The sequence below is a fragment of the Anthonomus grandis genome, chromosome 9 (assembly GCF_022605725.1).
Source record: "Anthonomus grandis grandis chromosome 9, icAntGran1.3, whole genome shotgun sequence".
Classification (NCBI taxonomy): domain Eukaryota; kingdom Metazoa; phylum Arthropoda; class Insecta; order Coleoptera; family Curculionidae; genus Anthonomus; species Anthonomus grandis.
Genome location: NC_065554.1, coordinates 16,642,878 through 16,669,799, shown reverse-complemented (window position 1 = coordinate 16,669,799; position 26,922 = coordinate 16,642,878). Strand labels below are relative to the sequence as shown.

General features: G+C 31.3%; 1 protein-coding gene across 4 annotated transcripts in view; it reads left to right on the top strand.

Annotated features, from left to right (window-relative positions):
• Window positions 1-26,922, top strand: part of LOC126740317 (axin) — a 68,761-nt gene that overhangs the window by 29,298 nt on the left and 12,541 nt on the right. For 3 of the 4 annotated variants that reach the window (XM_050446284.1, XM_050446282.1, XM_050446283.1), the window contains exons 2-15: window positions 2,722-2,839; window positions 5,424-5,734; window positions 8,306-8,460; window positions 8,522-8,640; window positions 8,698-8,893; window positions 8,955-9,108; window positions 10,785-10,911; window positions 12,678-12,833; window positions 16,480-16,696; window positions 19,382-19,536; window positions 19,590-19,760; window positions 20,640-20,842; window positions 20,899-21,079; window positions 24,257-24,490. In XM_050446284.1, the coding sequence (XP_050302241.1) occupies window positions 5,527-5,734; window positions 8,306-8,460; window positions 8,522-8,640; window positions 8,698-8,893; window positions 8,955-9,108; window positions 10,785-10,911; window positions 12,678-12,833; window positions 16,480-16,696; window positions 19,382-19,536; window positions 19,590-19,760; window positions 20,640-20,842; window positions 20,899-21,079; window positions 24,257-24,490 (2,276 nt within the window). In that variant the 5' untranslated portion in view covers window positions 2,722-2,839; window positions 5,424-5,526. The remainder of the gene's footprint in view (window positions 1-2,721; window positions 2,840-5,423; window positions 5,735-8,305; window positions 8,461-8,521; window positions 8,641-8,697; window positions 8,894-8,954; window positions 9,109-10,784; window positions 10,912-12,677; window positions 12,834-16,479; window positions 16,697-19,381; window positions 19,537-19,589; window positions 19,761-20,639; window positions 20,843-20,898; window positions 21,080-24,256; window positions 24,491-26,922) is intronic. The other variant, XM_050446285.1, reaches the window with a different exon arrangement.

Genomic DNA, 26,922 nt, shown 5'->3' with positions numbered 1-26,922 from the left:
CAATAAAGAGCGGCAGCCTTTTGAAGGAAAGAAGACGGCCGAGGAGACTCAGTCATCTTTAAAGCCATTGGCGTTCTAATAAAAGTAACAGATTTCTCGGTCAGGTAAAAAGAAACGGCAGTTTGTAAGCGATGTTTAAAATAGACATGAAAAAGTGTAGATAATTGAATAAGCAAATGTTGAGTCTATATGGTTTCCAGAAGTTTTAAGTACATTTAGGCTTTAAGCTGATTCTGTTGCTAATCCCAAAAGGAAATCTTATTAAAACATTTTAAATAGTAATATCAGAATGAAACATATTACCCAATATTGACAAATAAGTTCTCACTATATTAAAATTTATGTCATACATTAATGTCCTTTAATGTAATCCCCTGCCAACCTTTGCTTAGACAAATTGTCCTTCAATTCAACACAACGGTCATAGCCGTTATGGAGAAATTCCAAAGATAACTGAACTCAAAAACAATAATGGGCAATACTTCTGAAATTCTGGCTAATTTACTAAATTTACCCATCAACTCGTGCATCTCATTCATGCATTGGTTTGAAGATACATAGATAGCAAGCCTCTAAAATTGAAATGATCATAGCAGAGACTGACAGTAATGATAAAATTCAGGATTCTTTTGTATCAGATCTATGATGTTGTGTTCCACCAATAATATGTTCAATCAACACTTGACTCTATAGTATTCAAATCTTGATGTATGTATTGGTATCTCTTGCTGTAATAACTGTTCCCAAATTCAAATAGTCTTCTCTGAAATCTAATTAATCAATGTCATTTAAACAAATGTACATCCTCTCTGTTAAAAAGTTAAATATTGTTTAAATGGGGCGACACTGTTCTGACTAAGAAGTAATTAATTTAGACGACTTTGCGTCGGTACCTGGGGCACCACGGGACTGAATGGAGACCGACCGCGATAAAAATCGTCATCAATTGCATTTTCAAAAGGCTCTCGCAAACGCCGACGAAATGTTAAAACGTCGATTATTTTTATCGCTGGTATTTTATGTAATTTTATATGCGAGATTCTTACAGCAAGATTCCGCGAGCAGTGCTGTTTTTTGTTTGCGACAAAGACGTGCACTGAATGGTAGAGGTTTACTCCTAATTATTAAACTTATTAGCACATTAAACACGTTAATAATTAAACCGGAATTGGAGATATTGAATGAGTAAATCTTATTTGACATGCAGCACATTAGAAACATTATATCATGAGTTTGCAACCTAATTTGTATCATTCAGGTTATTTAAGATATTATTTTAACCTACTTCACCAACCCTGAACTGACTCAAACATAACTTTTAAACAAAAAAATATAGGTAATGAATGACAATTATTCTATTTTAATTGGAAATTTGTAAATGTTGCTGTTTATTAAATTAAAAGGCCAAAGCTATTTAATAAAACATTGAATTATTTATCTGGTCACACCCAGAGGGTTGTTACATCTGGTTTTTCTTCAGGGATAGCATCCTTAAATGTGGTGTGCCTCAAGGGTCAGTGTTAGGTCTTATTTTATTTCTACTATACATTAATGACTTAAGCTCTCTACCACTGCATGGACTAGTGGTTCAGTTTGCCAATGATACTTACAATTCTGTGGCATAATAAAGATCAAAAAGTAGTTAGATCTCTCTAATGGTGCATCTGCAATCGGCTTGTATTCAGTGTTGATAAGACTTTTGTTCTGGGCTTTAAGTGCAGTGTGGAGGGTTTTTTGTTTGATGAGCGGAGCCCACTACATGGTAGGGATTATTGTCGATTTCTGGGTCTCTTCATTAATGGGAGTTTAAGGTTTGACCACCATGTTTTGGGCTTCGCTACTAAACTTTATTTCACCTTAATAGACTCTGATATCCGGTATGGGTTGCCATTTTGGGGTTTATGCTCCAAGGGACACCTTAACATAATTTTTCCTCTCCTTCCTTTCCTTCTGTGTGGTGTTGGTCTGAGAGTCTCTTGTAAACCTCTTTTTGTAGCTGAAAGAATTTTAACAGTTTTCTCACTCTTTATATTGGAAACTGCTACACTCATACATAAGTCCATTAGTCCACCATCCTGCATCAGTCATATTACATGTCAAGTAAACAACTTATCTCTTTCAATCCCCACCTTCTCACTTACAATAAACTCTCTTATTAGTCATAAAATATTTAATCATGTTCTTCTTTCAATTAGGACAGACCTTAAAAAGTTTAGGAGGGAACTGAAGATATTAATCTTACCAAAAGCTTACTACAGCATTGAAGAGTATTTTAACGACTCATTTTAATATTTAAAATTAATTATGTATCAGTTGATCAGATTTTTTTTTATTCTTGTTTTATGTTGGTTCTTGGCTTTTATTTTCTTCTTTTGTTTAGTTTTTTTCTTAATGATAAGAAAAATGCTCCTATGTATAATCAAAATGAATTCTGTATTCTGTTTTAAGTTTAACCAAATAACTACTACTTTTGTAAATTCTAGGATTATGAAGCTTGTAGCACAAGTTTGTAAACTTAGCAAATAAAGTATATTTTGACTTGACTTGTACTTTAAAACTACCTACTCAAATCAGATACTAGTTAGAGTTAAAGTTTACATTTTACAAATAGATAATCACATTGAAAAACAGTCTCTAAGTCTATGATGAATGTATGTTTTTTTATTTTGTAAATTGATTAAAATTCGACAAATATATTAAATTATTTTTCTTTTGTTTCAGATTTCACAAGAACTTTACCAGCATTGAATACTATATTAGGAAGTTAGTATTCTTAGATGGAACTGAAGTATGTGCAACGGCTTTAAGGGACTGAAACCCATCTCATATTGTTAGTCAAGTAAGTATGAATGAAAACATTTCACAATTTAAAATTGAACCCCATAAAACACATGTAGAGAATCACAGAAGAAAATGGTTTTTAAGTCCTAATAAAATAGTTCTTGAGTTGAGTTTTATACTAAAATAGTTATAACTGGCAATTCAATCAACCATTTACCCTTGGATGTAACCTCTACCCATGAAACATAGTGTTGGAGTATGGACCAAATCTGATTATATGATTTCAGGAAATAAAGATAAATATTTTGAGATAAACCATTTATATTGCTATGTACTCTACCCTTCATTTAATCAATTGATTATCACCAGTATCTTCACCCTATCAAACAAAAAGAAAAACAGGATAGAGTCCAAGTACTTCACCACTAAAACATAATTTTATGGCAGAGTCAAAAAGCTTTAAGCTTAAAGCAACACTGCTGCTTTATAGTAGAAAGTATTGCTGATTTTATTTAAAAAAACAAGGACAAAATAATGTCCCATTTTACACATTTTTGCACTTTCTGCATGTTTTGGTGAAGGCGCCAACAAATAATCCTATTCATACATAATATGCTTTGGGCAACATATTTATCTGTTATATATTATAGTATATTCCTTATTAAGTATGAAAACATTAGAATTCCAAATGAATTTAGTTGTAATGTTAATTTAGATATGGAAAAATAGTTGAGGCCCAGTTTCATGAAATATTCCCAATCCTTAACTCTTAAGTGAGCTAACATTCCTTGTAATCAGTTACTATTCAATAGACAAAAAATGCATCCAAAGGGCAAATGAATCATATAAAGCAAGATTCATCCCCACCAGGACCTGCCTGGCTCGATCGAACTCTCAAGCTATTCACTGACTACGCATTTCACTTACTCCCTGTGCGAGCTCTCGAGAACACAATATCTCAGTTATTAAACCTGACAGGTTTTCATATTCTATTATTAAAAAATCAGTTTCTATTGTATTATAACCATATTAATATAATATTTCTGCTCGGGGCCAGTGTAAGCGAGTATCCATTACCATGGGGTAGGTTTCTCGACTCAAGGTGTTTTATGTGTGTTGTATTTTGGCCTTTGTACTGTCAGTTAGCATGATATTTTTATTAATATTATTATCTGTTATGATTTGAGGCATGTAGTTTTTGTTTTTTTTTTTGTCGAACTTGAAGGGCAATCCCTTAGGGTAGGATCCTATTGTATTTTTTTTTATTATATCATATATATAATATCATAATGCACTGTTATTTCATATTTTCTGCTTCACTTCATATTAATATACAATGGGAAATTTTATATCCCGAAGTATTTTCTACCTGGGCCCTTTATTAATTGTTCGGCCTCATATTTCAAATTGATTTAATAATTTTTGTAAATCAAAGCTAAGTATATTAATTTCTTTGTTTGGGATCAATCAATATAGGGTCCTATTTGAGCAGTCTACGCAGGGCTTTTTTGGAGTATACGAGTTCATATTGATCGAAGCTTGAGCCCTCGCAAGGGGCCATCTTGTTTTGTTCGAATTAATGCATAAGGGTTGTATATTTGTGTATAATGATTGATTAACCCTAAATAGGTTTGAAAAGGCTTATTTATGTAATCCATATAAAGCTCTAAGCAATATCCAATTTTGACAACACATGAGATGAGTTGTCATAGGAAAAGGACATCTGGACCTATTTGGTCATAATTAATCTAATTTTTGCTTTATAATTAATAGCTAGCTCCATTAAATTGCAAATTAATGAAATTTTAATTAAAAAAAATACATTTAAAAAATGTATTAAAAATTTTTGTAAAAAATGTACAAAATCTAGATATTCCTAATAGTAGCAAACATAACCATAATTGCTACTACTTACTCTAATGCTTTTGTTACAATGTTTAACATTATTATATATTTATACATTATTAAATTAATAAAGAGAATTAAGATCTTTATAATTATACTAAATGAGACTCCTGTAGGACACCAGATAGTACAGGAAAACTTTCAGATACAGAAATAACGCAGAATACCTTTAAATCTCTCCAGCAAATTATCCCTTAGCCACCAAATTTGTTTCACTAGGTTGTGATCTATTCTGTTGAGTGCATTGGAATAGTTCATAAACTGTTACAGAATTAAAGTCATTTTTAACTAGAATTTAATGAAAATGTATATCTGACACTTTTATGAGAGGTTCTTATATAACAAGAAAATGATCTGGTAATGTGTTTCTAAGAAGGACCTGATATAGTTCTTGTTTGCCAAAAGGGCTTTGCCTTAATATGTTTTTTCTTGCTTGGAGCTTGCTAAACAAAAAAGTATTTTCTTAATTTTGTCCTAGAAGTCACACTCTTTCTTCCTTTCAGCCTTCCTTCCTCTTCGTTTTTTGTGTGAACAAAGTGAACAATGAACAATGAACAAAGACATTCATATCATAAATTATAAACCACAACAGTTGATCCTATATTTACTGAAATTATAAGATTAATTCTGTGGCAAGTTTTAACTATTATATATATTCCACTTAATAGTGTCTAATACATAAATGAAAATAATTGAATGCTTAAAATAACCTCTTCTAATTATATCTTTTTTTACAGTTTTAGATACAATGCATCGTCACAAATCAGCGCCTAAAACTCGTACAAATACTAAATCAACAATCATTAGTAAGGAGGGCCTTCCACATAGGCTGTCTTCATTATGAGTGGCAAAGAGCAACAGCTGACCAATGAGGGCGCATTCGATCACACCTCCCCCCGTCCTCCGGTCATCGGGGAAGAGAAGAGTCACTTCTTATCCGATTGGGGCATGGAAGCAACCTCTACCTCCAAGCAGTATGCAGAGGATGTCTTTCGGTTTTCCAAACCGAGTTCACCACTTCCAAAAAGGAATCTCACGCTTCCTATTAGTAAGTTTAAAATAATAGCCTTATTTGAAAAATTTATTAGCCATAATACTCATAGTATTCTTTCGTTTCTTTTGATTCATATTCATACATCTTTGCTTAGGAGAATATTTGATAAATCTTTTTTTTTGGGCCAAATATCTATGACGAACCTAAAATATTTTAGTTATAATTAAGTTATAAAGTTATGAATTTTGTCTATATTCAGGGAATAAAGATTGGCATTGAAAGCACATCATTGAATATTCATCAGATACATTGACTGAACAATCTGTTTTCTACCTGACAAAAAACACTAAAATTGCCTCAGAACAATTTCTCTGAATCCATAGTTAAAGTGTTTACTGAGCCATGTGACTACCTAACATTTAGACCTACTTCAGAAAGGCAAACATTTTCTTTAGAAACTGTCAGTCGTTTAAAAATTGTTTCTTGTCATGAAAATTAACATCTTTTTTTTAAACTAGCATCTCTGCTCTTGTTTGATATAAGCAAACTAAAAGTGAAAGGGGTCTGTAGTTGACTGCCCTTAAAAAAAGATGGAACAACCAAAACACTAATATTATTTACTTGCAGAAGTTACAGCATCAAAATAGACATTTATGACATATGATGGGTACCTGTTCTGACAGTTTTTGTACTATAAATGAATCTGCTAGTTCATCAAACCCTAATGTGTGTTTATTCTAAACTATAGGTGCATTTTTTTAAATCTGATTAAGATCTGTACATATGAGGTAAAATATAATATAATAATATTCCTTATTTACCACTTGGCTAATACATTCAATTTGCTAAATTTAGAAGTGAAGTATAATAATAAGTAAAACATATCTATGTTAATATATTAACTGTACATCACATATCACTATTTCTAAATAAGTGATATTTAACATTCTTAGTAAATAATTTTAGATTACTTGCGTTTTTGATTTTTAATGGAAGAGAGTTAAAAACTTGCGACCCTTCAAAAAACTCTTGATATATGATAATAATTTCTTGACCTTATATTATACTGTTAAAAGCTGGATCTTTTCTCTACAAAATTTTGCAGATATGCTGCCGGTAAAATAATTGTATTGTATACTAACATTTTAGTCTATTGAGACATGCAGTTAGAAATTCTCTCAAAAAAAAAACAACTTTCTTGGCAACTTATTTACAAATATAATTTATATGACCATGAAAATTTAATTGTTGATCTAAAATTACCCATAAATATTTTTTTTCAGTGAAAAATTGAAGTATTGATTTATTCATTTCAATATTTAAACCTTGATCTAAAAACTTTTTATAGCCATTGATAAAAAAAATCAATTTCGAATTTAAAATATTTTTAGCTTACCTGAAATGTTTATCTGACACACAAATTCACTTTATATTGTCCGCAAATAAATTTAGGAAAGAGGTTTGTAAAAACAGTATAGATATCATTTATATAAATAACGAACAATAATGGTCCAAAAACACTATCTTGTAGTACACCTATAATACTACTAATTTTTTTTTAAACCTTTGTCCTATACCTATTTTATTATACCTCTTATCCAGGTAATTTTTAATCCAGTCCAAAGCTATATTATATACACCATAAGATAACAGTTTTTTAAAAAGAATATTACTTGAAAAGTTAGTAGGGGAAGTAATTATTACTGTCTATTGTCTCAAAAGCATGTTGAAGATCCACAAAAATTCCACCTTTAAATTCTTCTATTGTCTTTAAAGTAATAATGAAAATATGGATTAATGTATTTTAGATTTAATTTAATTTTTTTTTAAAGGAAAACTTTTGATGAAAAAGTGTAGAAAACAGGTTAGACCTTTTAAATATGTCGCCTAGATTTTTAAATATCCCGATCATAAATTAAAGCAGGTATAATTTTTTTAGCCACCATATGCGGTGAATTGTTTAACAACTTTTCAACAAGCATTTTGCATTTGATATTGGTTGCATTTGATTTGATGTGGTACTTGGTATGTATTAATATTTTATGAGTGCAAATAGTTTGTATTTTGTGCTATTTAAGTTATTTTTATTCGAAACCTGAACAACTTGTTTGGATAGGAGCTTTTATAGAGCTTATCTAGTTTACTCAGATATCCATCCAAAACACTGGGCCTATGTCTAGTGGCTCCATATCCACTTCCTGGACACAGCTTTGACCAGGTTCTTAAAATGCAAGACACATTGATCTAACCACAAAGTTATTGCTTCAACATTAGGCCTTCCTCCTTTTTTGAGTAAAACATACAATGAGCAATTCCTACCTACAACTCTTCTTCCACCAAGTAGTTCCTGAATAATATCCAATATTCTATGTCCTTATGTGATACAAATACCTCAATGCTCATTGGGCCAAAGGACATAGTATATTCTGATCCGCATATTTGCAATATTATTTAGGATAATGCGACGTCCATCGATCTAAGGAATATATTAGCGTCAAGGCCTTCTGACATATAGTAAAATTAAATTAGATTAATTTTGAAGAAATTTGAATAGTTTGGTTTTAAGGTCGTCGATATATTACTTTGGAATTTAGAAATTCAATGTAATTTTCCATTTTTTTACAGACCCATCCACCTCCTTTTCGGAGATGACAGGGTCTTCCTGCAGGGCTTCCAGCAACCTTCCGGGCGGCGGTCGATCACCTCCACCATGCCTAAGGTGGGCCCATTCCCTTCATGCCTTATTGCAGGATGGGGATGGCGTAAAGTTATTTCGACAGGTACTATATAATGCTAAATTAACTCATGAAACATCTTCGGCATACAACCTGCTATTTTCAGTACTTAGAATCGGAAGGCAAGCAACATTCTAATGCGTTAGACTTCTGGTTCGCCTGCGAGGGGCTGCGAAAGCAGCAAGGAGTGGAAAAAATAATGCAGCTTGTTAAACTAATTTATAAGTAAGTCTTGGTTTTTTCAAGTGAGGGATGTATTAAAATTTGGTTTTTCCTGCACAGGAAATTTTTTGTTAAGTCCCAACTTCCAGTACCTGAGGAGGTGCGAAAAGAAATAGGAAAAATTGTTAAGTCTTCCCAGTGCCTTGATCCTCCGGTGACGCTTTTCGATCAAGTGCAAGCTCAGATCGAGCACTTGATTGTTACGACTACTTACCCTAATTTTTTGAAGAGTGAAATGTACCTGCAATACGTTGAGGTAAATTATTAATAATTAATGATTTTTGCAACCTTAATTTTGGCTTTTATTTTGTGTTTAGAATGTACAAAGTACGAGTAGTAGTGGCAGCAGTAGCGATTTTAGCAGCGGCAATGATCTATCTAATATGGCCAGTGGATTGGATCCTCTACCTACATTGCATGAAGATATGGAGTTAATTATGAATCCGCCAGTTCATATGAGTCATACTTCAGGTAAGAATTTTTGCTTCACAATCTTATTAGTAATCCAATTTCATACAAAATTAAAAAGTATTATCTCTTATGTCCTAAATAGGTAACTTGGAAAAGATTTCTTCAAATTTTCATGAAGTCATCTCAAAAATTTACAGATTTAAGAAAGGTTCATCATAGTAACTAATGATAAGTACATATATAATGATGAATGATTTATAAATACAAATAATGTATTGAGATTAAGTTAATAAACTAATGTTAATTTAACATGTTATACAGGGTATATTCGGGTATTAGCATATTCAGTTATACAGGCTCTATCCATTTAACTTGAGACAGCCTAATATTCTGAGCGTTTATTTATTTATTTATTAAAACAAATAGGATGTTAACAGGCCGAAACCCAAAGCAACATTCTCAAATTACAGACGTTTTCAGTGGTCAGTCAGTAAGTTTTTTAGGTGTACTTAACTAAAAAATAACACAAGAGCAAAAATACAATAAAGCCCAAAGTTTCCAATTTAGTGTTGTTAATTAAAACTAAGATTCCACAGGATCTTCTTAAACATAGAAAGAGGGCGACAAAATAAATCTACACTGAAAAATGTTGAATTATATAAGGAAAGTCGACAACTTAACAGCAAATTCCTTGCAACCTTGGTTCTGTACAAATAGACCTGAAACAAATAAGAATTTCAAAAATTTCCCTGACGTATATGGAAAGGTATTTGAGATATTAGATGACGCAACTCAATATGATAGTTAATTACTTTATAGAGGAAAAATTGTCGGCGTGAGAACGCCGTGTTTCAGGAGAATATTATTGATATTTAACTTATAAGTTCTATTAAATTAGCATATAAGTTAAATGTACCGGTATTTTTATAGCCTAAAAATATATTTTGTATTGTTCCAATCTATTAGCATTCACATGATGGAAGCATACCCTAAAGGACCTTAAACATAGCAAAAATATAATGCTTTTAGTGACTTAATAGCTTACTTTTCTTACAATTATGCCAATTATCAACTTCTTATTTTCGTTTCATTCAATAATGAAAAAGCTTATAATATAAAAATAAAATGTGTTCCTCCTTACAAAAGCAAAGGTTTTACATAATCATTTTACTCTAAATTAACTCTAAATATTCTAAACAAACTACAAAGATCAGTTTAACAAGGGTTCGAAATGGTAACTGTTTTAACTTTAACACATTCAACAACTCGCTCTATGAATGATTCTTAACACCGAAACTGTATAAACATTTTTTGATGCATTTTATCATATTTTCTAGTGTTCTGGGAAACTTCTGATACACATTTTATTTTAGGTTAGCCCAGAAAAAGAAATCGACAGGCGTTAAATAAGGTGACCTACTAGGTTCACGGTATCTTACTAGTAGTAATTTCAATCGGATGAAAAAAAATAATAAAACGTTGATTGAAACTTTTCTCCTAAAACATACTGTTTTCCTCATATTATGCTGTATCAAATTTAAAAGGACCACCCTGTTTATTGGCTCTTATAAAGTTTTAGGCAACTTTACAATTTTAAAAAAGGCAGGTTGAATTCAATAAAAAACTTTAAGTAATCCATTTTTTATTAAAAAACTTTGTCCTGCATACGACGATTTGTTAAACTTATAAAATATGAAATGTATTTTCTATTATAACAAACTTATTTCTTTAAATAGGCAGCCTAAGTACCGGCCACCATACTCCTAACATCGCCTCTGGGGCGATGCGGTTAACCAAAGATGTCTTACTGTTATCGCAAAATCGTCGGGCAGTGGATCTTACTAAATCTGAGACGTTCGCGAAGTAAGTAATTTCTTATAAAATCTTAATTGCTTTTAGGCTGATGACAGCGCTTATATAGATAGTAAAGTAGATATTTTTTACTTATTATTTGGTATGATTTTTTTCCCAGTTCATGCACGAATAGTACGTGTACTAAAGAGTGCTTTGACAACTTTTAAATAAAACAAAAATGAGCTTTAAGAGGGCATATTCGATTGGTTACTTTTTGGATCGTGGAGAAGTATAAGAAAAATAAACTCTAGAATGGGTTGAATACTGATTTATACAAATTATTTTTTAGTAGATTTCACTCAAAACTCCTATTTTGTTTGGAGCCCCATTTCAATTTAGTTTTTGTTCTTGTTATTTAGTGTTTTCCTTTAAGGATGCAATAATTTTACAGTCGTAGTAGTTGATTCTTCGGATTTAAGGATCAACAAATAAAGGTCAAGACATTTTAAAATTAGCCGACGTTTTGCCAAATATATTGACTTCCTTAATAATTTTGGTAGGTACAGTAATTCTGTACAAAAGAAAAAAAATTTAAGCTTAACTAAACTAATATATCCAAAGTGTTTATCCCAATCAAAAAATTTCCTATGAAACATTTAAAACCCAGACAAATTTACAATATTCCAAACTAATAAATAACAGTAACTCGCCTAGATGACTTAACACCTATATGTGTAGTACTGTTATCCAATAAACAATAAATAAAATACAATTATAAGAAATATCACAATTTCCAATAAAAAATAATGCATAATAAAATTATGCGCCAAAATACAATAAATTTTTTTTCATTTTGCAAGCATCATTTTGTAAAATTAAAATAAAAAATTTAAAATTGGTTAAAAAAATAGATTCAGTAAAAGAAAAAACCTCAGCTTAAATTAAAGCAGAAGATACCAAGTAAAAATTAATTTTATTTAAGATTTAAGTAATTACAATTGAGACTGTACAGGGTCTTTCCCCATATGTTAACCCCCCTTCTACAAAGGTTAGGGTATAAGCAAAAAAAAATTATACAATACTTTTGAAGTCTTTCTTAAAATTTTTGAATCCGATCTCAACATTTTTTTTTCTTTTATAAATGTCAAATTATGACAGATGGTCTGTTTTTCTTATGGAACACCCTGTATATGACTTTATAATTAAAAAGAGGGGAATCTTCTGATTTCAAATATATATAGTTTAATTACTTTTAATTAAACCGTTTTGGAAATATTGGGCTCCAAACTTAATTAAAAAAATTAAATATTAAAGATCTTGGCAGGCGGTGTGCATTGTTTGACGTTTAGTAGGAAAGAAATGAGTAGTGTGTAATACACTATACGTCAAATAGTGTATGATACACTATACGTCAAATATTGATGGTTTGCGAGATAAATTAGTAAATAAGTATCTATGTAAATAAAATAACTAAAATTTATGATTTGTTTATTTTTATTTAAAATTTATAATTTTTTTATTTAGTTTAAAACTGACCCCGGTCTATCGGTCTTTTCGTCGGCACGTTATATCGTTTTTATTGTCATTCAAGTGAGAATAAAACGACTATTCCATTTTCACCCATTCTTGGTGTTTGGCATTTTTCTTAAACATTTATAAGATCTAAAAAGTAACTAATCACGAGAAAGGATTTGACAACAAGGCATAACCGCGGCTTTAAATAAAATGTTACCTCTTAAAGTACTTGTAAGGAAATCTTTTAATTAAATATTGTCTAAACACTCGATTTGCTCTACACGTACCAAACCTTGATTTTTTTTTTGCTTGAAAAACAGTATGTTTGTATATCGTGGTGGTGCGGGCGCACATGCCGCGTACAATTCGTACAATCCGGTCTCAAGGCAAGACAGCGAACTGCACAGTCTCAGTAGCCACTCGCATTCCGACGCCAGGACGGAATCGGATCACATGTCTATGACCGACAGTTCTATGTGAGTATTTCAGGGATTTTTTGTCTACCTGTATGCGAACATATTTCAAAATCTATTTTGTTTATATAGAAAGATTCACAATAAATCTGTAGTGTAACCTAGAATGCGAGTTGAGTTATTCATACAAATTTAGTATAGGCATATTCATCCAATCTAGCATTTGCATCTTAAGGGGCTTTATTTGGGCTTAAATGTTGGCTGCACAAAAATTAAATTGGCAAAACTCATATAAATGTCAAGCAAATTCTTTTATACTTTCAACGAAATATTAGTGCAGTCTCACAGGCATAACATAAATTGTGACTTGTTTTTATTGTATCTATTTAAATGGCCCTGCACAACACACTGTAATAGTTGGATTAAAAAAAAATGGAGTTAAAGAGTTAAAACCCATTAAAGATTAAGTAAACGTGAGAATAATGTGTTCAGTATTGCCAAATTAAAAAATCTTCGTTTCTATGTGAACTTTCTTATATATTTTTATATAATTTTTATTATTGTTGCTATTTCGGGCTTACATAGTTTAAATAGTTCGTCATGAAGCTTATGTATAAGTGTGAGAATTTGGGCAAGTTAGGAACAACCTAATTCCTAACAGGATGTCTAATTTAACCAATATATATCTTAGTACAATATATAACTTAGGATGTCTATATATATATACATATCTATTTATTAATCCTTCTTTTTAGTAGCATAATATACACAATAAGTATAATATAAGTATATAAAAAAATGTTTGTTGCTTACTAACTTACCTTAGGATTTGTAATCCGAATTTGAAAATCATCAACAGTTTGAATGAGAAAAAACATATAATGTATAATTTTTAGACAATTAGATATAATTGGTTTAATTTATTTAGGCAAAGAATTACATTTTTCTGATTTATAAAGATTTAAAATCTTTTTATTTTATTGTTTAACATTTTTTTTGTAAATGCTTAATTGAGTTTTTCTTTACCTGCCCAAATTCTTAATGTTTTAAGATCTTCACTAGGTAGAATATTTCATTATACATTTATAAGTTAGTAGATGTCTAATTAAAAACTGATGACAGTAATTTAGTTATGCATTTGCACCCTTAAACTATATGTGTGTTATAGTAGTGTTATATTAATTGTAGAAGTTTATATTTACTTATATCGTCTCAAATAGACTCTAACCAGGTATAGTATATGCACGTTTAATTTTTTGTCGCATGCTTATTACTAGATATGGTAACTAAACTTTTAATTAATAAAATAATTTTTATTATTTTGAGTGTTTAGATACTAAACATGATTTCGGATATTTTAATTGATTTATTTAAAAGTCTGCTAAGACACCATTTTAAAACTGATACTGATTTCTGTTTCTTATAAAGTAATTGTGACTTTTTATGGAAAGATTAGAAATTATAAAAAAATAGAATCTGGAATTAAAGACTTGAAAGTAACCTTAAGAAAATAAAAATTGGTCCTGTTTTAACAATACACAGAGTAGTGATTGATTAGGGATAAATTCAATAAAAGAGGGGGTATTTTTTCTAATCTTCAGGCACGACGAGTTTATTTTTGGATCGGGCATATTTTGACATCAAATCTAATTATACAGGGTGTCACAACAAAGTGTGAGAGAAAAAATATATATTTTTTTAAATGTAATCTCGTGTATATTTCCGGCACATTATGGATATATTCTGTTTATAATATCCTACAAATATCTTCAACTATTCACGAAATATTTATAGCACTTTATTGCAACATAAATTAATAAATTACATTTCACAAAAAATTTATTTTACATACATGCAAAATTTATTTTATTAAATTCTGGGAATGACTGCCATTAACACCTGTGCAGTACTCCAGACGATTGATAAATTCTTGCTGTACATTTTTAACTGTTTCTGGAGAAATATTCCTAATTACATTAGGCATGGGATTTTTTAGGATATCAAGCGTGTGTGGCTTATCTTTGTAAACTTTACTTTTGACATAACCCCCAAGGAAAGTAGTCCAATGGGTTAAGGTCAGGTGACCTAGGTGGCCACTCTATTGATTATTAACATTATCTAGGAATCTTCTAATAATCGAAGCATAGTGGGGAGGCGCCCCTTCCTGTTGAAACCATAACGCTTGGTTTGGTATATCTGAGTTATTTTCATCAGGATATAGTGTCGTCAGGCGGTCAATTAAGTCGTCTACTAAAAGTCATGATAACGTTGTCTCGTAAGTTTCTTTAAAGAAGTATGGTCCTATTACTCTGTTACTAATAATCCCTGTCCAGACATTCATCTTTTCATAATTCTAAGAATTACTTTCTCTAAACCAGTGTCGATTTTCAGGTGCCCGGTACCTAAAATTATGCCTATTAACTTGTTCTTTCAAACAAAAATTTGCTTTGCCTAAAAAACATTTATGTTTTACTAGTCTAGGGTTATTATCAGTTTTTTCGGTCATAGTCTGGTAAAACTCGTTATCTGGATTATCATCTAATAGCTCTTGGAGTAATTAATTTTTTTGTGAGGGTGCCACTTTTACTTCTTTAATAATTTTGATAGAGTGAGACTCTATGAAGTGTGTTATCCAAAGTGCGCTGAGTACGTTTGGTACGTGGACATATTTTGAATGTTTTCAGTATGTTTAAGTACATTATTTGTATATTTGAGTACGTTTGGTATGTCCACGTACCAAACTTAATTAGGGGTTTGGATTTTCGTGTTATGAAGCCAGGATATCCACTTTTTATCATTAGGAACGCCAATCCTTCTGCCAAGATCCTTAATAGTTCCAGTCTCTCTCCACTTAGCCTCAATTCTTCTGAATGTAGACTGTCTTACAGGTTCTCTGTTCGGATATTTATTGTTGAAGATAATTCAAACTTCATTGTGTGTTGTAGTTTTCTCACCACAGCCAAGCATAATTAATCTTTTGATTCTCTGAGTCTCAATTAAACGCATTGTAAATATTTTCAATTAACAATGCAGTTAAAACTTTTAAATAATTAACACCTATTTAAAGACTGTGTCAAATATTCACAAACACAGTAATTGTTTTATTTATTATTTAAACGTAATTATTTCGTGAACAGTTAAAATAGGTATATGGCATTATACATAAAATATGTCCACAATTTTGCGGACAATCTGAAAAGGCAAAAAATATACAGGAGGTTCCATGAGATTTTTTTTTCTGTATATTTACATATTGTAAAAATTTTTATTAAAAATTTCATTTATATAATTTATCCGTTATTAAATCACAACCCTATATACGTCAGCAAAAAAACAATAACTTTTTTCTTAAAACATATCAAATTGCCTTTAAATAGAGGTTTTCATTTTAAAAGCTCCTATATTTTACAATATTATCCATTGTAGAGTTTTTTTTCCTAGATATATTAGATACCTAGTAAAATATCACAAAAAAATTAATATTCAAGTTAATGATGTTAAGTTAACGATTTTTAATAACTACCTTCAACCCAAAGTTTCATCGATCGGGATAAACTAAAATCTCTCACTCACATTTTCCAAAAGTTTACAAATTTTGTCAATCATTCTAAGAATATTTTACTCTTTTCTAGGGTGTTATATTGTAAAATATCGTTTTTCGAACCTTGTAAAATTCACGGAATTGACTCCAAATAATATATTTCAACAGCGACGGACGTTCTTTGGGCCGTACCTCGCGCCGTCAAGCGGCCCTGAACAGAGAAGTTCATATGAACCAAGTGGTGATTCCGCGAACCCAGTGGGTGGATAAATCCCGTTGCGTCCCGATGGAACCGCACAAATTTGCCTCAATGCTCATAGAAAAATTAGAAATGGTGAAAAAAGACAGAGATACTCAGGAGTTATTGGAAAAGAAATTAAGGGAGGTGAGTTAAAGTGATTTTTTGTGCAAATTTCCTAGATACATTTTTATTTTTGGATTAAAAAAAACCGAACCAAGTAGTTGTTCCTTGTCATGTATAAGTGAGCAGCGGTCGTATGTCACAGATTCGGCTGGAAACGTTAATGCCAGATTGTAATAAAAGGCTCAATTACAGTGACTGATGGTCATTCATTCAATCAGATACTTTGGTATTTAATTCACTTTTTAAAGATTTCTGGTTATTAATCATTGGTCGGCACTCTAGTGACCTAGACGAGAAATAAAAGAATATTTATAATGTTAATAATGTCAGTTTAAAAAAAGTCTTCATTTGGCAGTACCTGGATTAGTTTTTTGTCTGTCTTTAAGTACTGTGGACAATGACATATGATAGCCATTAAATGTCGTTATTATATAAATATAATTTATAAATGTAATTAATACAAGAGTGTTCAGTTCTGTCAAAAATACTTATATTTGACAATAAATTAACCTTTGCTTCTCATATAAATAAAAAAATAGAGATAAAAAAGTAGAATTACTCTTTCAGAAAAAACAAAATAATACTGATACAATTCATTAATCTTGTCTTTATGGAGATATAATTTATAATGATGCTATACTGTTGCAATATCAGAATCAACTAAAAAACTCCAACATTGCGTTTTTCATTCAATAATAATTATTATATCACTTCTTAAATGAATTCTCTATTTAGTCGATAACAAAGGAGAATACATCACATATTTTGCTTTATTCATAGTATAATAAAAACTATCAAACCACCTTATTTAAGAAAGGACTTAATATTTTAAATTTAAAAACTTAATATTTTTCAACATAATTATAACGTGGAATAGCTTGTCAAGATTTGTCAAAGAACATTTGTATTATACCTTTAAGAAATATTTTAAAACAATTTTGTTGCAATAACAATCTGTTTAATGATTTATTCTTTGTTTAAGAATTATGATAGTTTGAAATATACAAACTAACTTATAAATCTACAAATTAGAATAAAACCAATATGTCTATTACTAGCTTAGGCACTAATTTTATTCGACACAAATATTAATATTTTTCTCCCTGTCCTTCCTCACTTTTTGCGGTCATCCCTATCCTTATATTATATATGTATTTTTCCTTCAAAATTATATTCTTTTTTTATTGAAATTATTACATTAAATATATCTCCTAAGTAGTCATTTCAAGGATGCATCACACGTAACTGCTTATTAAGTTACTGCAATGTGTGTTACATAACTGTTATTTCTTTCTTATTTACTTTGTTCAGTCATAAAATAAATAGTGTTATGAATAGCTCTTGTATCTGCATCGTAACTTTTTTATTTAATTTTCATTTTCTAGGATCTTGATTTTTGGGAAATTGTGCTAACCGTGGAAACATTTAATTTTAAACCTGTTGTCACAAACGAGTGTTTAAGCTTTCCTCGCAGACTACTACCGTCGGACAAAAAATAAATCCTGCATGGAATTTTTAAATTCCGGGTAAATAAATAAACGGGCCTCTTGAGGCTAGATTCATACTTGTACACAAATATTATAGGAAATCCCTAAACACATCATAAAAATATTTTCTAATACCGCAACAAACGTAAAACTAAACACACTTTTTCATTTCCAAAAATCGAAATGCCTAAGTCAAAAATCAATTACACAACAAACACATTTGCTGCTAACAGTATGAAAGCACACGAGAACCTTAAACCCATATGGTATCGTCCCATTGCAATTGATTTCTGGCATTAGGTGACGCTTCTCACTCTGTAAGACGATTACTCATATTATGTATAGAGTATAGGACTGTGTTCGAAGAACATTTTTAAATTCAATAATTTTAATTAAATATCATTGGTATTTCGGCTCCATTATTTTATATGTAGTGTCACATTGTGGTCTCTGTTTATAAGAAAAATATTTAAAGTGAGTCACTTATTTTGTTGGGTATTACGTCACTTTTATAGTTTAATCTAAGTTCAATAAATCTTAAATACAATAATTTACTTAAAGTTATAATCCATTTTTTATATACCGAGGATTTTGTAATATTACTTTAGTAATATTACAGATTTTAATAATAATGATAATTTAGTTTTATGTTTTAATTTATGTGTTACTCGTTTGTCATGGAGTGGCTTAAGAAATCTTTTATCTCTAGGAAGAAGTACGAACATTATTTTATGCCTATATGTACCATATATTCTCTCTGTTCATATATTCAATTCATGTTAGTCATTCTGTTAGTCATGGTCAGTATTATTTTAACCTTTTGAAAGGTGTAAACTCCTTTGTGGAATTGTAATGCATCTGTTAGAGTAATCACTAACAATTATGTGGGATTATCACTTCGACTATCATCTAAATCAATATGTAAACTCTTGGCATTGTATTTATCAACACCCGTTCAAACCTGAAAAATTGTTTTACAAACTTTAGCTTACTTTAGTTCGGACTCGAATAATGATGGAGTGATTGGAATGATGGATTTTACTTAATATTTAACATGTTATATTTATATTTATGCATATTTGTTATTATCTTTTTTATTAATCTTTTTATTTATTTATTAATATTTAAATAATGATTTATTTAACCGGTATTTTTTATATTTTTACTATTATGATTATTGTATTTATGGTTATTTGTAAAAGCAACATATATTTTCTAGAACGACACGTTCCCGAGCATAAGTGATCCAAATATAAGAGAAAAACTCCTGTTAGATGACGAGAACGACCAGTCGATCTTAGACGATCATGTTTCCTTAGTTTTTCCAGACACCCCTGCAAGAAGTCCGGGGATTACTTCGCCACATAAAAACAGGTTAGTTGTTTAAACACATTTTTTAAATAAAATAATAATTGCAATATTCGTAGACATTTGGCGCCACCACCTAGAAGGAGAAAAGATGGATCAGTATTCAGCAACGATTCGGGCAATGTGCATGACTTCGCTGATGGGTCGGAGCACAAATTTAACATGGTCAAATCGAAAAGTATGCCCGAGTATCCTGATGAACGGTTTGTTCGGGGCGCTGTTAGCAGAAGGTAATATTCATCTTACAAAGAAATATATACTTTTTTATGTTTTAATTTTTGCGGTCACTGGATTCAGTTAAATTCGAAAAAATTACAGCTTTCTTAGATTAAATATACAAGGTGGGGACTCTAAATGGAATGAATGAAACACGTCTATTAAGACTTTTTGCGGCCTTTAAATATGCATTAAAAAAAAAACTCCTCCAAAAGGGTGAAACCCTTTATTAATTAATTTTTTTTTATGGGAGAATTCCACTCGTGGCATCTTGTTGGAAAGCTGTTTTAAAAATAAAATTTTAGGTGATTGGAGGTATGAAAATTAAAAGCAAAATATCCCGACGTTAATTACATATTTTTTTTATCTTGAGAAAGCGATCAGTCGCTAAAGAATGACCCGATTCATCCCACAAGGGATTAGGTCAGATTGGGACCTCACATATTTTTAGTAGAATGATACCTCTTGTACCACCTGGTACAAATGCTACTTTTAAATAGAGGTTGATGGCACATTTTGTCTATCATTAATTTGCTAAAAATCAAAATTCTTTTTAATTTTTTAAATTTATTTGAAACATTTCTGGTATTGTTACTGTTTAAATTTTGGAAGATGATGACAAGTATGTAAAGAAATGTATGTACTAGATATGTAATTTTTTTGGAAAAAAAACTGTTTATTACCTTAGCAACTGTTTAAAATGAAAACTATTTACTTTCTGTCAATGCCCTAAACGATGATAAAGTTCTGTTTGTCATAACTTCACTTAAGTCATTCGGCGTAATTAATTGAATTCCGTTTCTGATCCTGAGTCTTGTAGCTGTGCACTTTACCTTTTACCAACCCCAAAGGATTTCACGATTATATAATTTTTTACCATCTTTATTATTTAGGTCTTCTTCGAAGAAAACTTTGGCAGACCAGGGAGATAGTGGCGTTTCGGTGGTTTCAGATAGCACAGCAATGCCTCTTGTAAACAACAACAGGGTTTTGGCATGGTTAATGTCCGGCCATAACGACATGTCTGTTAAACAACGAAGTGGAAATTACAGAACTAGTAGTGCCACTTCACCCATTTCTAACAGGCATAAAAAAGGTACTATTAGGTCTCGGATCTTTAATTCTTTTATACTATTAAAGTTAATAATTTAGGTTTTGGTTCGCGGTCGAGCTCAGTTGAGAGAAATAGTGCGACCGGCGGGAATTTGGTTCCAGCGCAGCCGTTTGTGGCCGATCCGTCGAAACCTCCCATGCAGATGCCGAATACTCTTACTCAACTTGAGGAGGCGAGAAGGAGGTTAGAGGATAACGTAAGGACGAGATCCAAACAAAGGTATTTATTTAGTTTTTTATCTTTTTACATTTGGGATACAGACAGATTACAATCCACTTACTACTAGATTTTTGGTGAACACATTCTTAAACTTTTCATTTTACCTATGAAAAGAAAAAGAAAATATCTTTATAAAACAGATTACTCAAATCCATCTAAATAAGCTTGTTTGTAAATATTAATTTTTGTTAAGGGTGGAAGGCCATATCTCAGCATTGAATAATTCAGAGGCTTGGGAGAAAAATCTACGAATAAGTGATACAAAGTAATTGCCGGCAATATAATTTAAGCTACTAACTCTGCAGCCAGGGGGCGTAATTGCTATAGTAAAAAAATATCTGTAAAAGTTTAGTTATTTATCTTTATTTACGGTATTAACCAATTCATAAAAGAAAAAACTTAAATTTAAATAACAAAAGAAAAATAAAAGCACTTAAGTAGAAACAAAATAAAAACACTCAAACATGTAAGTCCGATCCATATAAATCCAAAGAACGCTGCATTTTAGTAATTGGGCCATTATGCTGACGGAAAGTATTTTTATAGAAATCCACATAAAAAAAGTTGTTTGTTTAAGTCTTGTTCCTGTATTTGCTTGAAAGTTAAGTCTACTCAATAAATAAATACAACCAATAGTTCCATTTATTAATTTAAAAATAAAACAAATCAGTCTTTAGTCGTCGTCTTAACTCGAACGTGTCCATAGATAACATTCATTTATAGTCAGTATATCTGCCCATCAGGAACTGAGTTTAAGAAAAACATATTCTTAGAAACTTATCTTGTACTCTTTTAATGACATCAATATAAGATCTATAACAGGGAGAACAAACAGGGCAAGCATGCTCCGAACCAGAGATCTAGAAAAGGATATCAAATTACACTTTAATACATTTAGTTATAAACCATTTAGAGTACACCATCTATAAAAACTGAACAAGTCCTTTGACAAATTGATTTACTAGCTAAAAACAATTTACGATCATCAGCAAATAAGAAATTACACTCTTTTATAAATATGTATTTGAATATCATTAATAAACTGGTTAAAGAGTAACGAACCCAAATGTAATCCCTGAGGTACATCAGATAGCACAGGGAAAGATTTAGATAAAATATTATTTTGTTAGTTAGTTTTACACATGGAAATCTCTAAGCAAATAAGTCTCTAGCCAAGAAATTATATTTAAGCCAACCTTTCAAATTTTGCAAGCATAAGAGCAAAATCCACTGATCGAATCCTTTCGAGAAGTCTGTATTCACGGCTGCAATCTGTAAACCTTTTTTAAAAGCACCCAAGAGACAGTCCTCAGAAAGAAATGAGGTTGATAACAGTAGAGCGGCTTGTTTGAAAACGTTTTGATGTTCAATAATTTGGCCTTTACATTGCGAAAAGTTAGTTCTTTTGTTATCATTTTATTTAAGACTTTGAGTAGAGTTGACAGTATGAGAATCCTCAGTAATTGATGACATCAGTCTGATGCTATCAGTCATTGCCAGCCTTAAATATGGGTAGCATATACGATCTCTTCCAAAGAGTAGGAAAACACCCATCTTCAGTGACATTAAACAAATGAAACACTGGTAGAGTAAAAACACACTCACTAAATAGCAATGCAGGTACACTATCCGGACCAATAGAAGTGTGCATTTTAATTGAAGGATTGGACTAAACACATTTAGTAAACAGATAATAATTGAGCTCACATTAAATTTCTCACAAAGATTGACATAATAATTAGGAATTCGATATGACGTATCAGAGTATAGAAAGATATTTGACAAACAATTCAACAATATTATCTCTCTCTTCACTTGTTTTAACATTAAATTACATGTGTTTAGGAATGGCAATACCATTTCTAACATGCTTCCAGAATAACTTGGCGTTGACCTATAAATTACCTTGGGTCAATCTGATGTATTCCTTGTAACATTGCTTCCTTAACACAGCTCTCTAAGCTCAGGTAATCAAATATATCTAATATAAAATAATTTTAAGATTTCTTTCACATTTCTTTCTTTCCTAAATTCTTTGTGGGCAATTTTTTTACGAATGATTAAGTTTTTTAATTCCCGAGAAAACCATACAGGTTTTTGTAGGTACAGTTACAAAAAAATCATCTATACTTTCACTATAATTCTCTTCATCTTTTGGGTTTAACACTTTTTGCTGTAAACTGGCAAATCAAGGTCCCCAGCAAGCATTTTAGTACAAAAAATACTTAAATATGTAACACTACGTATTTATTTCCTTAAATAATGTTCTGAAAATATAATTACACCTGGAGGTTGAGCAGCTAGGCTAAAACTAGTAATTTAATACCTAATTTTAGTTTGAATAGACATTTAGTTCTAATAGATTCTTGCCCACTTTAAAAATTTTCACGTCGATTTTTGCTCGCATCAAAAATGTTCACGCCAACCTTTAAACGCGCCAACAGTTTTAGTGCAGAAGTGACTAAGAAACAAAAAATATCACCTAATAATCAAATCAATCAGGTCAAATAACACCTCTTGATGTGATCCAAATAATTGGTTTATCAAATTGGTTTTCTCTTGTTCTGCAGTTGGTGATTTCCCCTATTACCTTGAGTTGGCGATTTTTTGAAGAGAGCTCCACTAAGAGAGTAATAGCTCTTTCCAGTTTTTCATGCGTCTCAGCTATGTACGTCGAATCTAGCCAATAGGCCGCGTTATAAGTATCGGTACAAATCATTTCAGTCCACTGTCATAAATTTTTCATAGCAAAAACGGACTTTAATGAGTTAATAAATTGATCGATATGGAAAGCAAATACCATCTTTTTTGAGTTTTAAATATTTTTTTTAAAACCGTTTAGTTTATTAATCTCGTATGTTTGATCTTTTCTACTCGGAAGATTAAATGTTAGACCGATTTTGAGGTGATCGGTATTCCGATCAAAATCTTGGTCAATTGACACTAGGCATAACACTAGTACATGTAAACGTATCAGTACAATTTGTATGAATCGAATCTCGTAAAGATTCAAATCACCCAACTCTAGTAAGAGAACCTTAGAGTAGTTTTGCATAACTAGAGTTAATAAATTGATCAGTATGGAAAATAAAAGATAATATATTGAATTTTAAATATTTTTTTAATCAAATGACGTTTAGTTAAATATATTTAATTAACCTCTTATGTTTCTTGTAGGTCGTCTTCAAACCGCCATTTCGCCGAACCCACCCAAAGCAGTCAATCGACGCTCAGGAAGTCGCAACAGCATAATGCGAGGCCTTCATTGCCGGTGGCTCCGCCAGCTGATGAATTTACTATAGTCGTTTTCTCTTTTTGCGAAGAACAATTTCCATACAGGACGAAAATTCCTGGGGCGCAGATTACTCTTAAGCAATTTAAGGATTATTTGCCTAAAAAGGGAAACTATCGGTAAGAAGTTCAATATTATTATTTAATCTGAAATTGTATATCTTAGGTCAAACACGAATATTTTGCTACCAAATAACTGCATCTAAATATTTATTTATTATACTCATTTAACGAGAACTCACCTATAATCTGAAAGAGGCCAAACACTCATTTTTGGCAAATAAAAAATGCAGTCCCAATCCTAATCGACATATTACTACACGTTTGCTACCGCGTTCAAAAGATTAAGATAACAATTTAAAGAAATGTAGTATGTGTTAGCAATTTATTTACAAACACCGGAGTATATTCTAGATATATAAGTATTATAAAGAGAAATAATAAATGAGTGGGTCAGAAGCCAAGGGGTCCAAGTAACAAATTAAGAATTTTGAGAATGTTTGATTTAAAATTTTAGGTCATTAAAAAATATTTGGTGATATTTTATATTTCTGTTTTTATCAAATATTGTAATTTTAATGTTTCAAAATGCATTTCATAAATTCTAGACGTCATTTTTTGGTTTATGTAAGGCTTTTTTGCGCGTTAAAACTCATAGGCTAGTCACTTAAACCCCTATGCCTTAAAAATAAAATACATAACAATTTACCAAAATAAAGAAATGTTTATTCTAATGGAGAAATTAACATGAACTCAATATAAAGAAAAACATATTAATCATCATCGGATTCAAAATTTCTCTAAGTGTCTGTATCCTCTTCTTGGGTGACATGAATTTGTTGTTGTTGAAGCCTTGAGGTTTTTCCTTCATATAACAGATCCTTGTAAAATTTATGATAAACAGACGGAACAAAAGGTAGTAGCTGCAAGAGATTCTGATACTCGGCCGGTTTTATTTTTGGTGGGGTAACATGCAAATTTGGCAATGCTACAGTGGTTGGCTGATTCCTTGGGCGTCCAGTAGTATTTTTTGTTTTAGGTCCATTATATTAAATGCGATTTCTTGGTTGTAGACCTCTCTATAAAACATCTTGTAAGGTTCGGCTTTTTCAAAATGCAACCATTGCATCTTACTAAGGCCTACAATGTTTGGTTTTATATAGCTATCCATTGGAGATATTGACTTAAAGTCCTGAGGCTGCATTTTAACCACAATAAATTTGCGACTAACGCCTCCCACAAAATGGATCCAATCATCAGGAGGAAATATGTTTGTAAGCTTCCTTTTTGATTTTTCTATAAGGGCAAAATTCTGGTCGTACTCCATGAACGAATGGCCCGAGACAAGAAATTGATGATCTACGCTTTTGATGTGGGTATGCACAATATAGTTCCAGAATTTCCCTATATTTTTATTTTGTCTGCCGCAGTTGTCACTGAAAGCGTCTATATGGGTAATAGTTGGCGGCAGACATTCAATATATTTGATTAGTCATGATAAAACCTCCTGAGACCCTTTCGCTCCATTCCCTCATGCCACATATACATGTTGCCAGTACTAGTAGCTAGATCATGTATTCCAAGGTTGTATGTCTTGAAGTTGACGTAAATAGTACACTTTGCTGCATGTAACAAATGGAGTGGGTAGGGTTCTTTGCAGGTCAAAACATATGGCACGACGTGTTTGAGGGGATTCTTTTGCTAAGGTAGTGGCCTGATTCTTCAAGGATTTAACAGAAGACACTTTCCTTAAATGAATCTCGTGGTCGCGGAGTAAGGCTCTCTTTTTTTTCAGAACCTGGATCTAGGGCACCCATTTTGATTTTTAAAATATCGCAGGTTGAGCAAGTGTCGGTGTAAGGCCGGTGAAAACTAAGGTTGGACTGAGTGTTAAAAATATCACGATATTTGCTGATCTTTACAGGACCTGTTCGTCGTTGTGAACAAAAGTCTTTATACAAACTGTACATTTTTGAAATATTTAATTCTGGAGATAGATATTTACGGTTTGGGTTATCCTTTCTTGTATAATGGCTAAAAAACTTAGGAAAGGAATTTATATGCTCTTTCACTAAATTGATAGTGTCCTCGCTTAGTTTATTTCCAGGAGTATGATGACCTCTTTGATCTGTATAGGCGATTCCTGTTTCTTTATGTCTATTACGTTATTATTGTGCTGGCGTTTTTTTGAGAAACTGCAAGTCGATTGGGTCGTTTAGGAATATGCTTAGAAACACATGAAACAATGAATGAAGTTTGCAAGTCGCAACCATTTTGTTTCTTTCCGAGATCCCAGAAATCTGAAAATATAGATATGCGCACTTCATTACATTTGTATCTACAAATGTGATTGTACGGTTTAAATAATTTTGCTTCATGAACTTCACCCCGCCGTCCAATGTACCTTTGGCCAGAGTTACGCTTTAGTTTTGCTTCGGATCGCTTCCACTGTGCTATTTTTCATGTTCGTTTCTGGTACGTGCTTGAGGTTCTCTTGCTGCTATGCTAAGCTCTGAATCTGAAGAAGACTGTGAACTATTTTGATTTGGGAC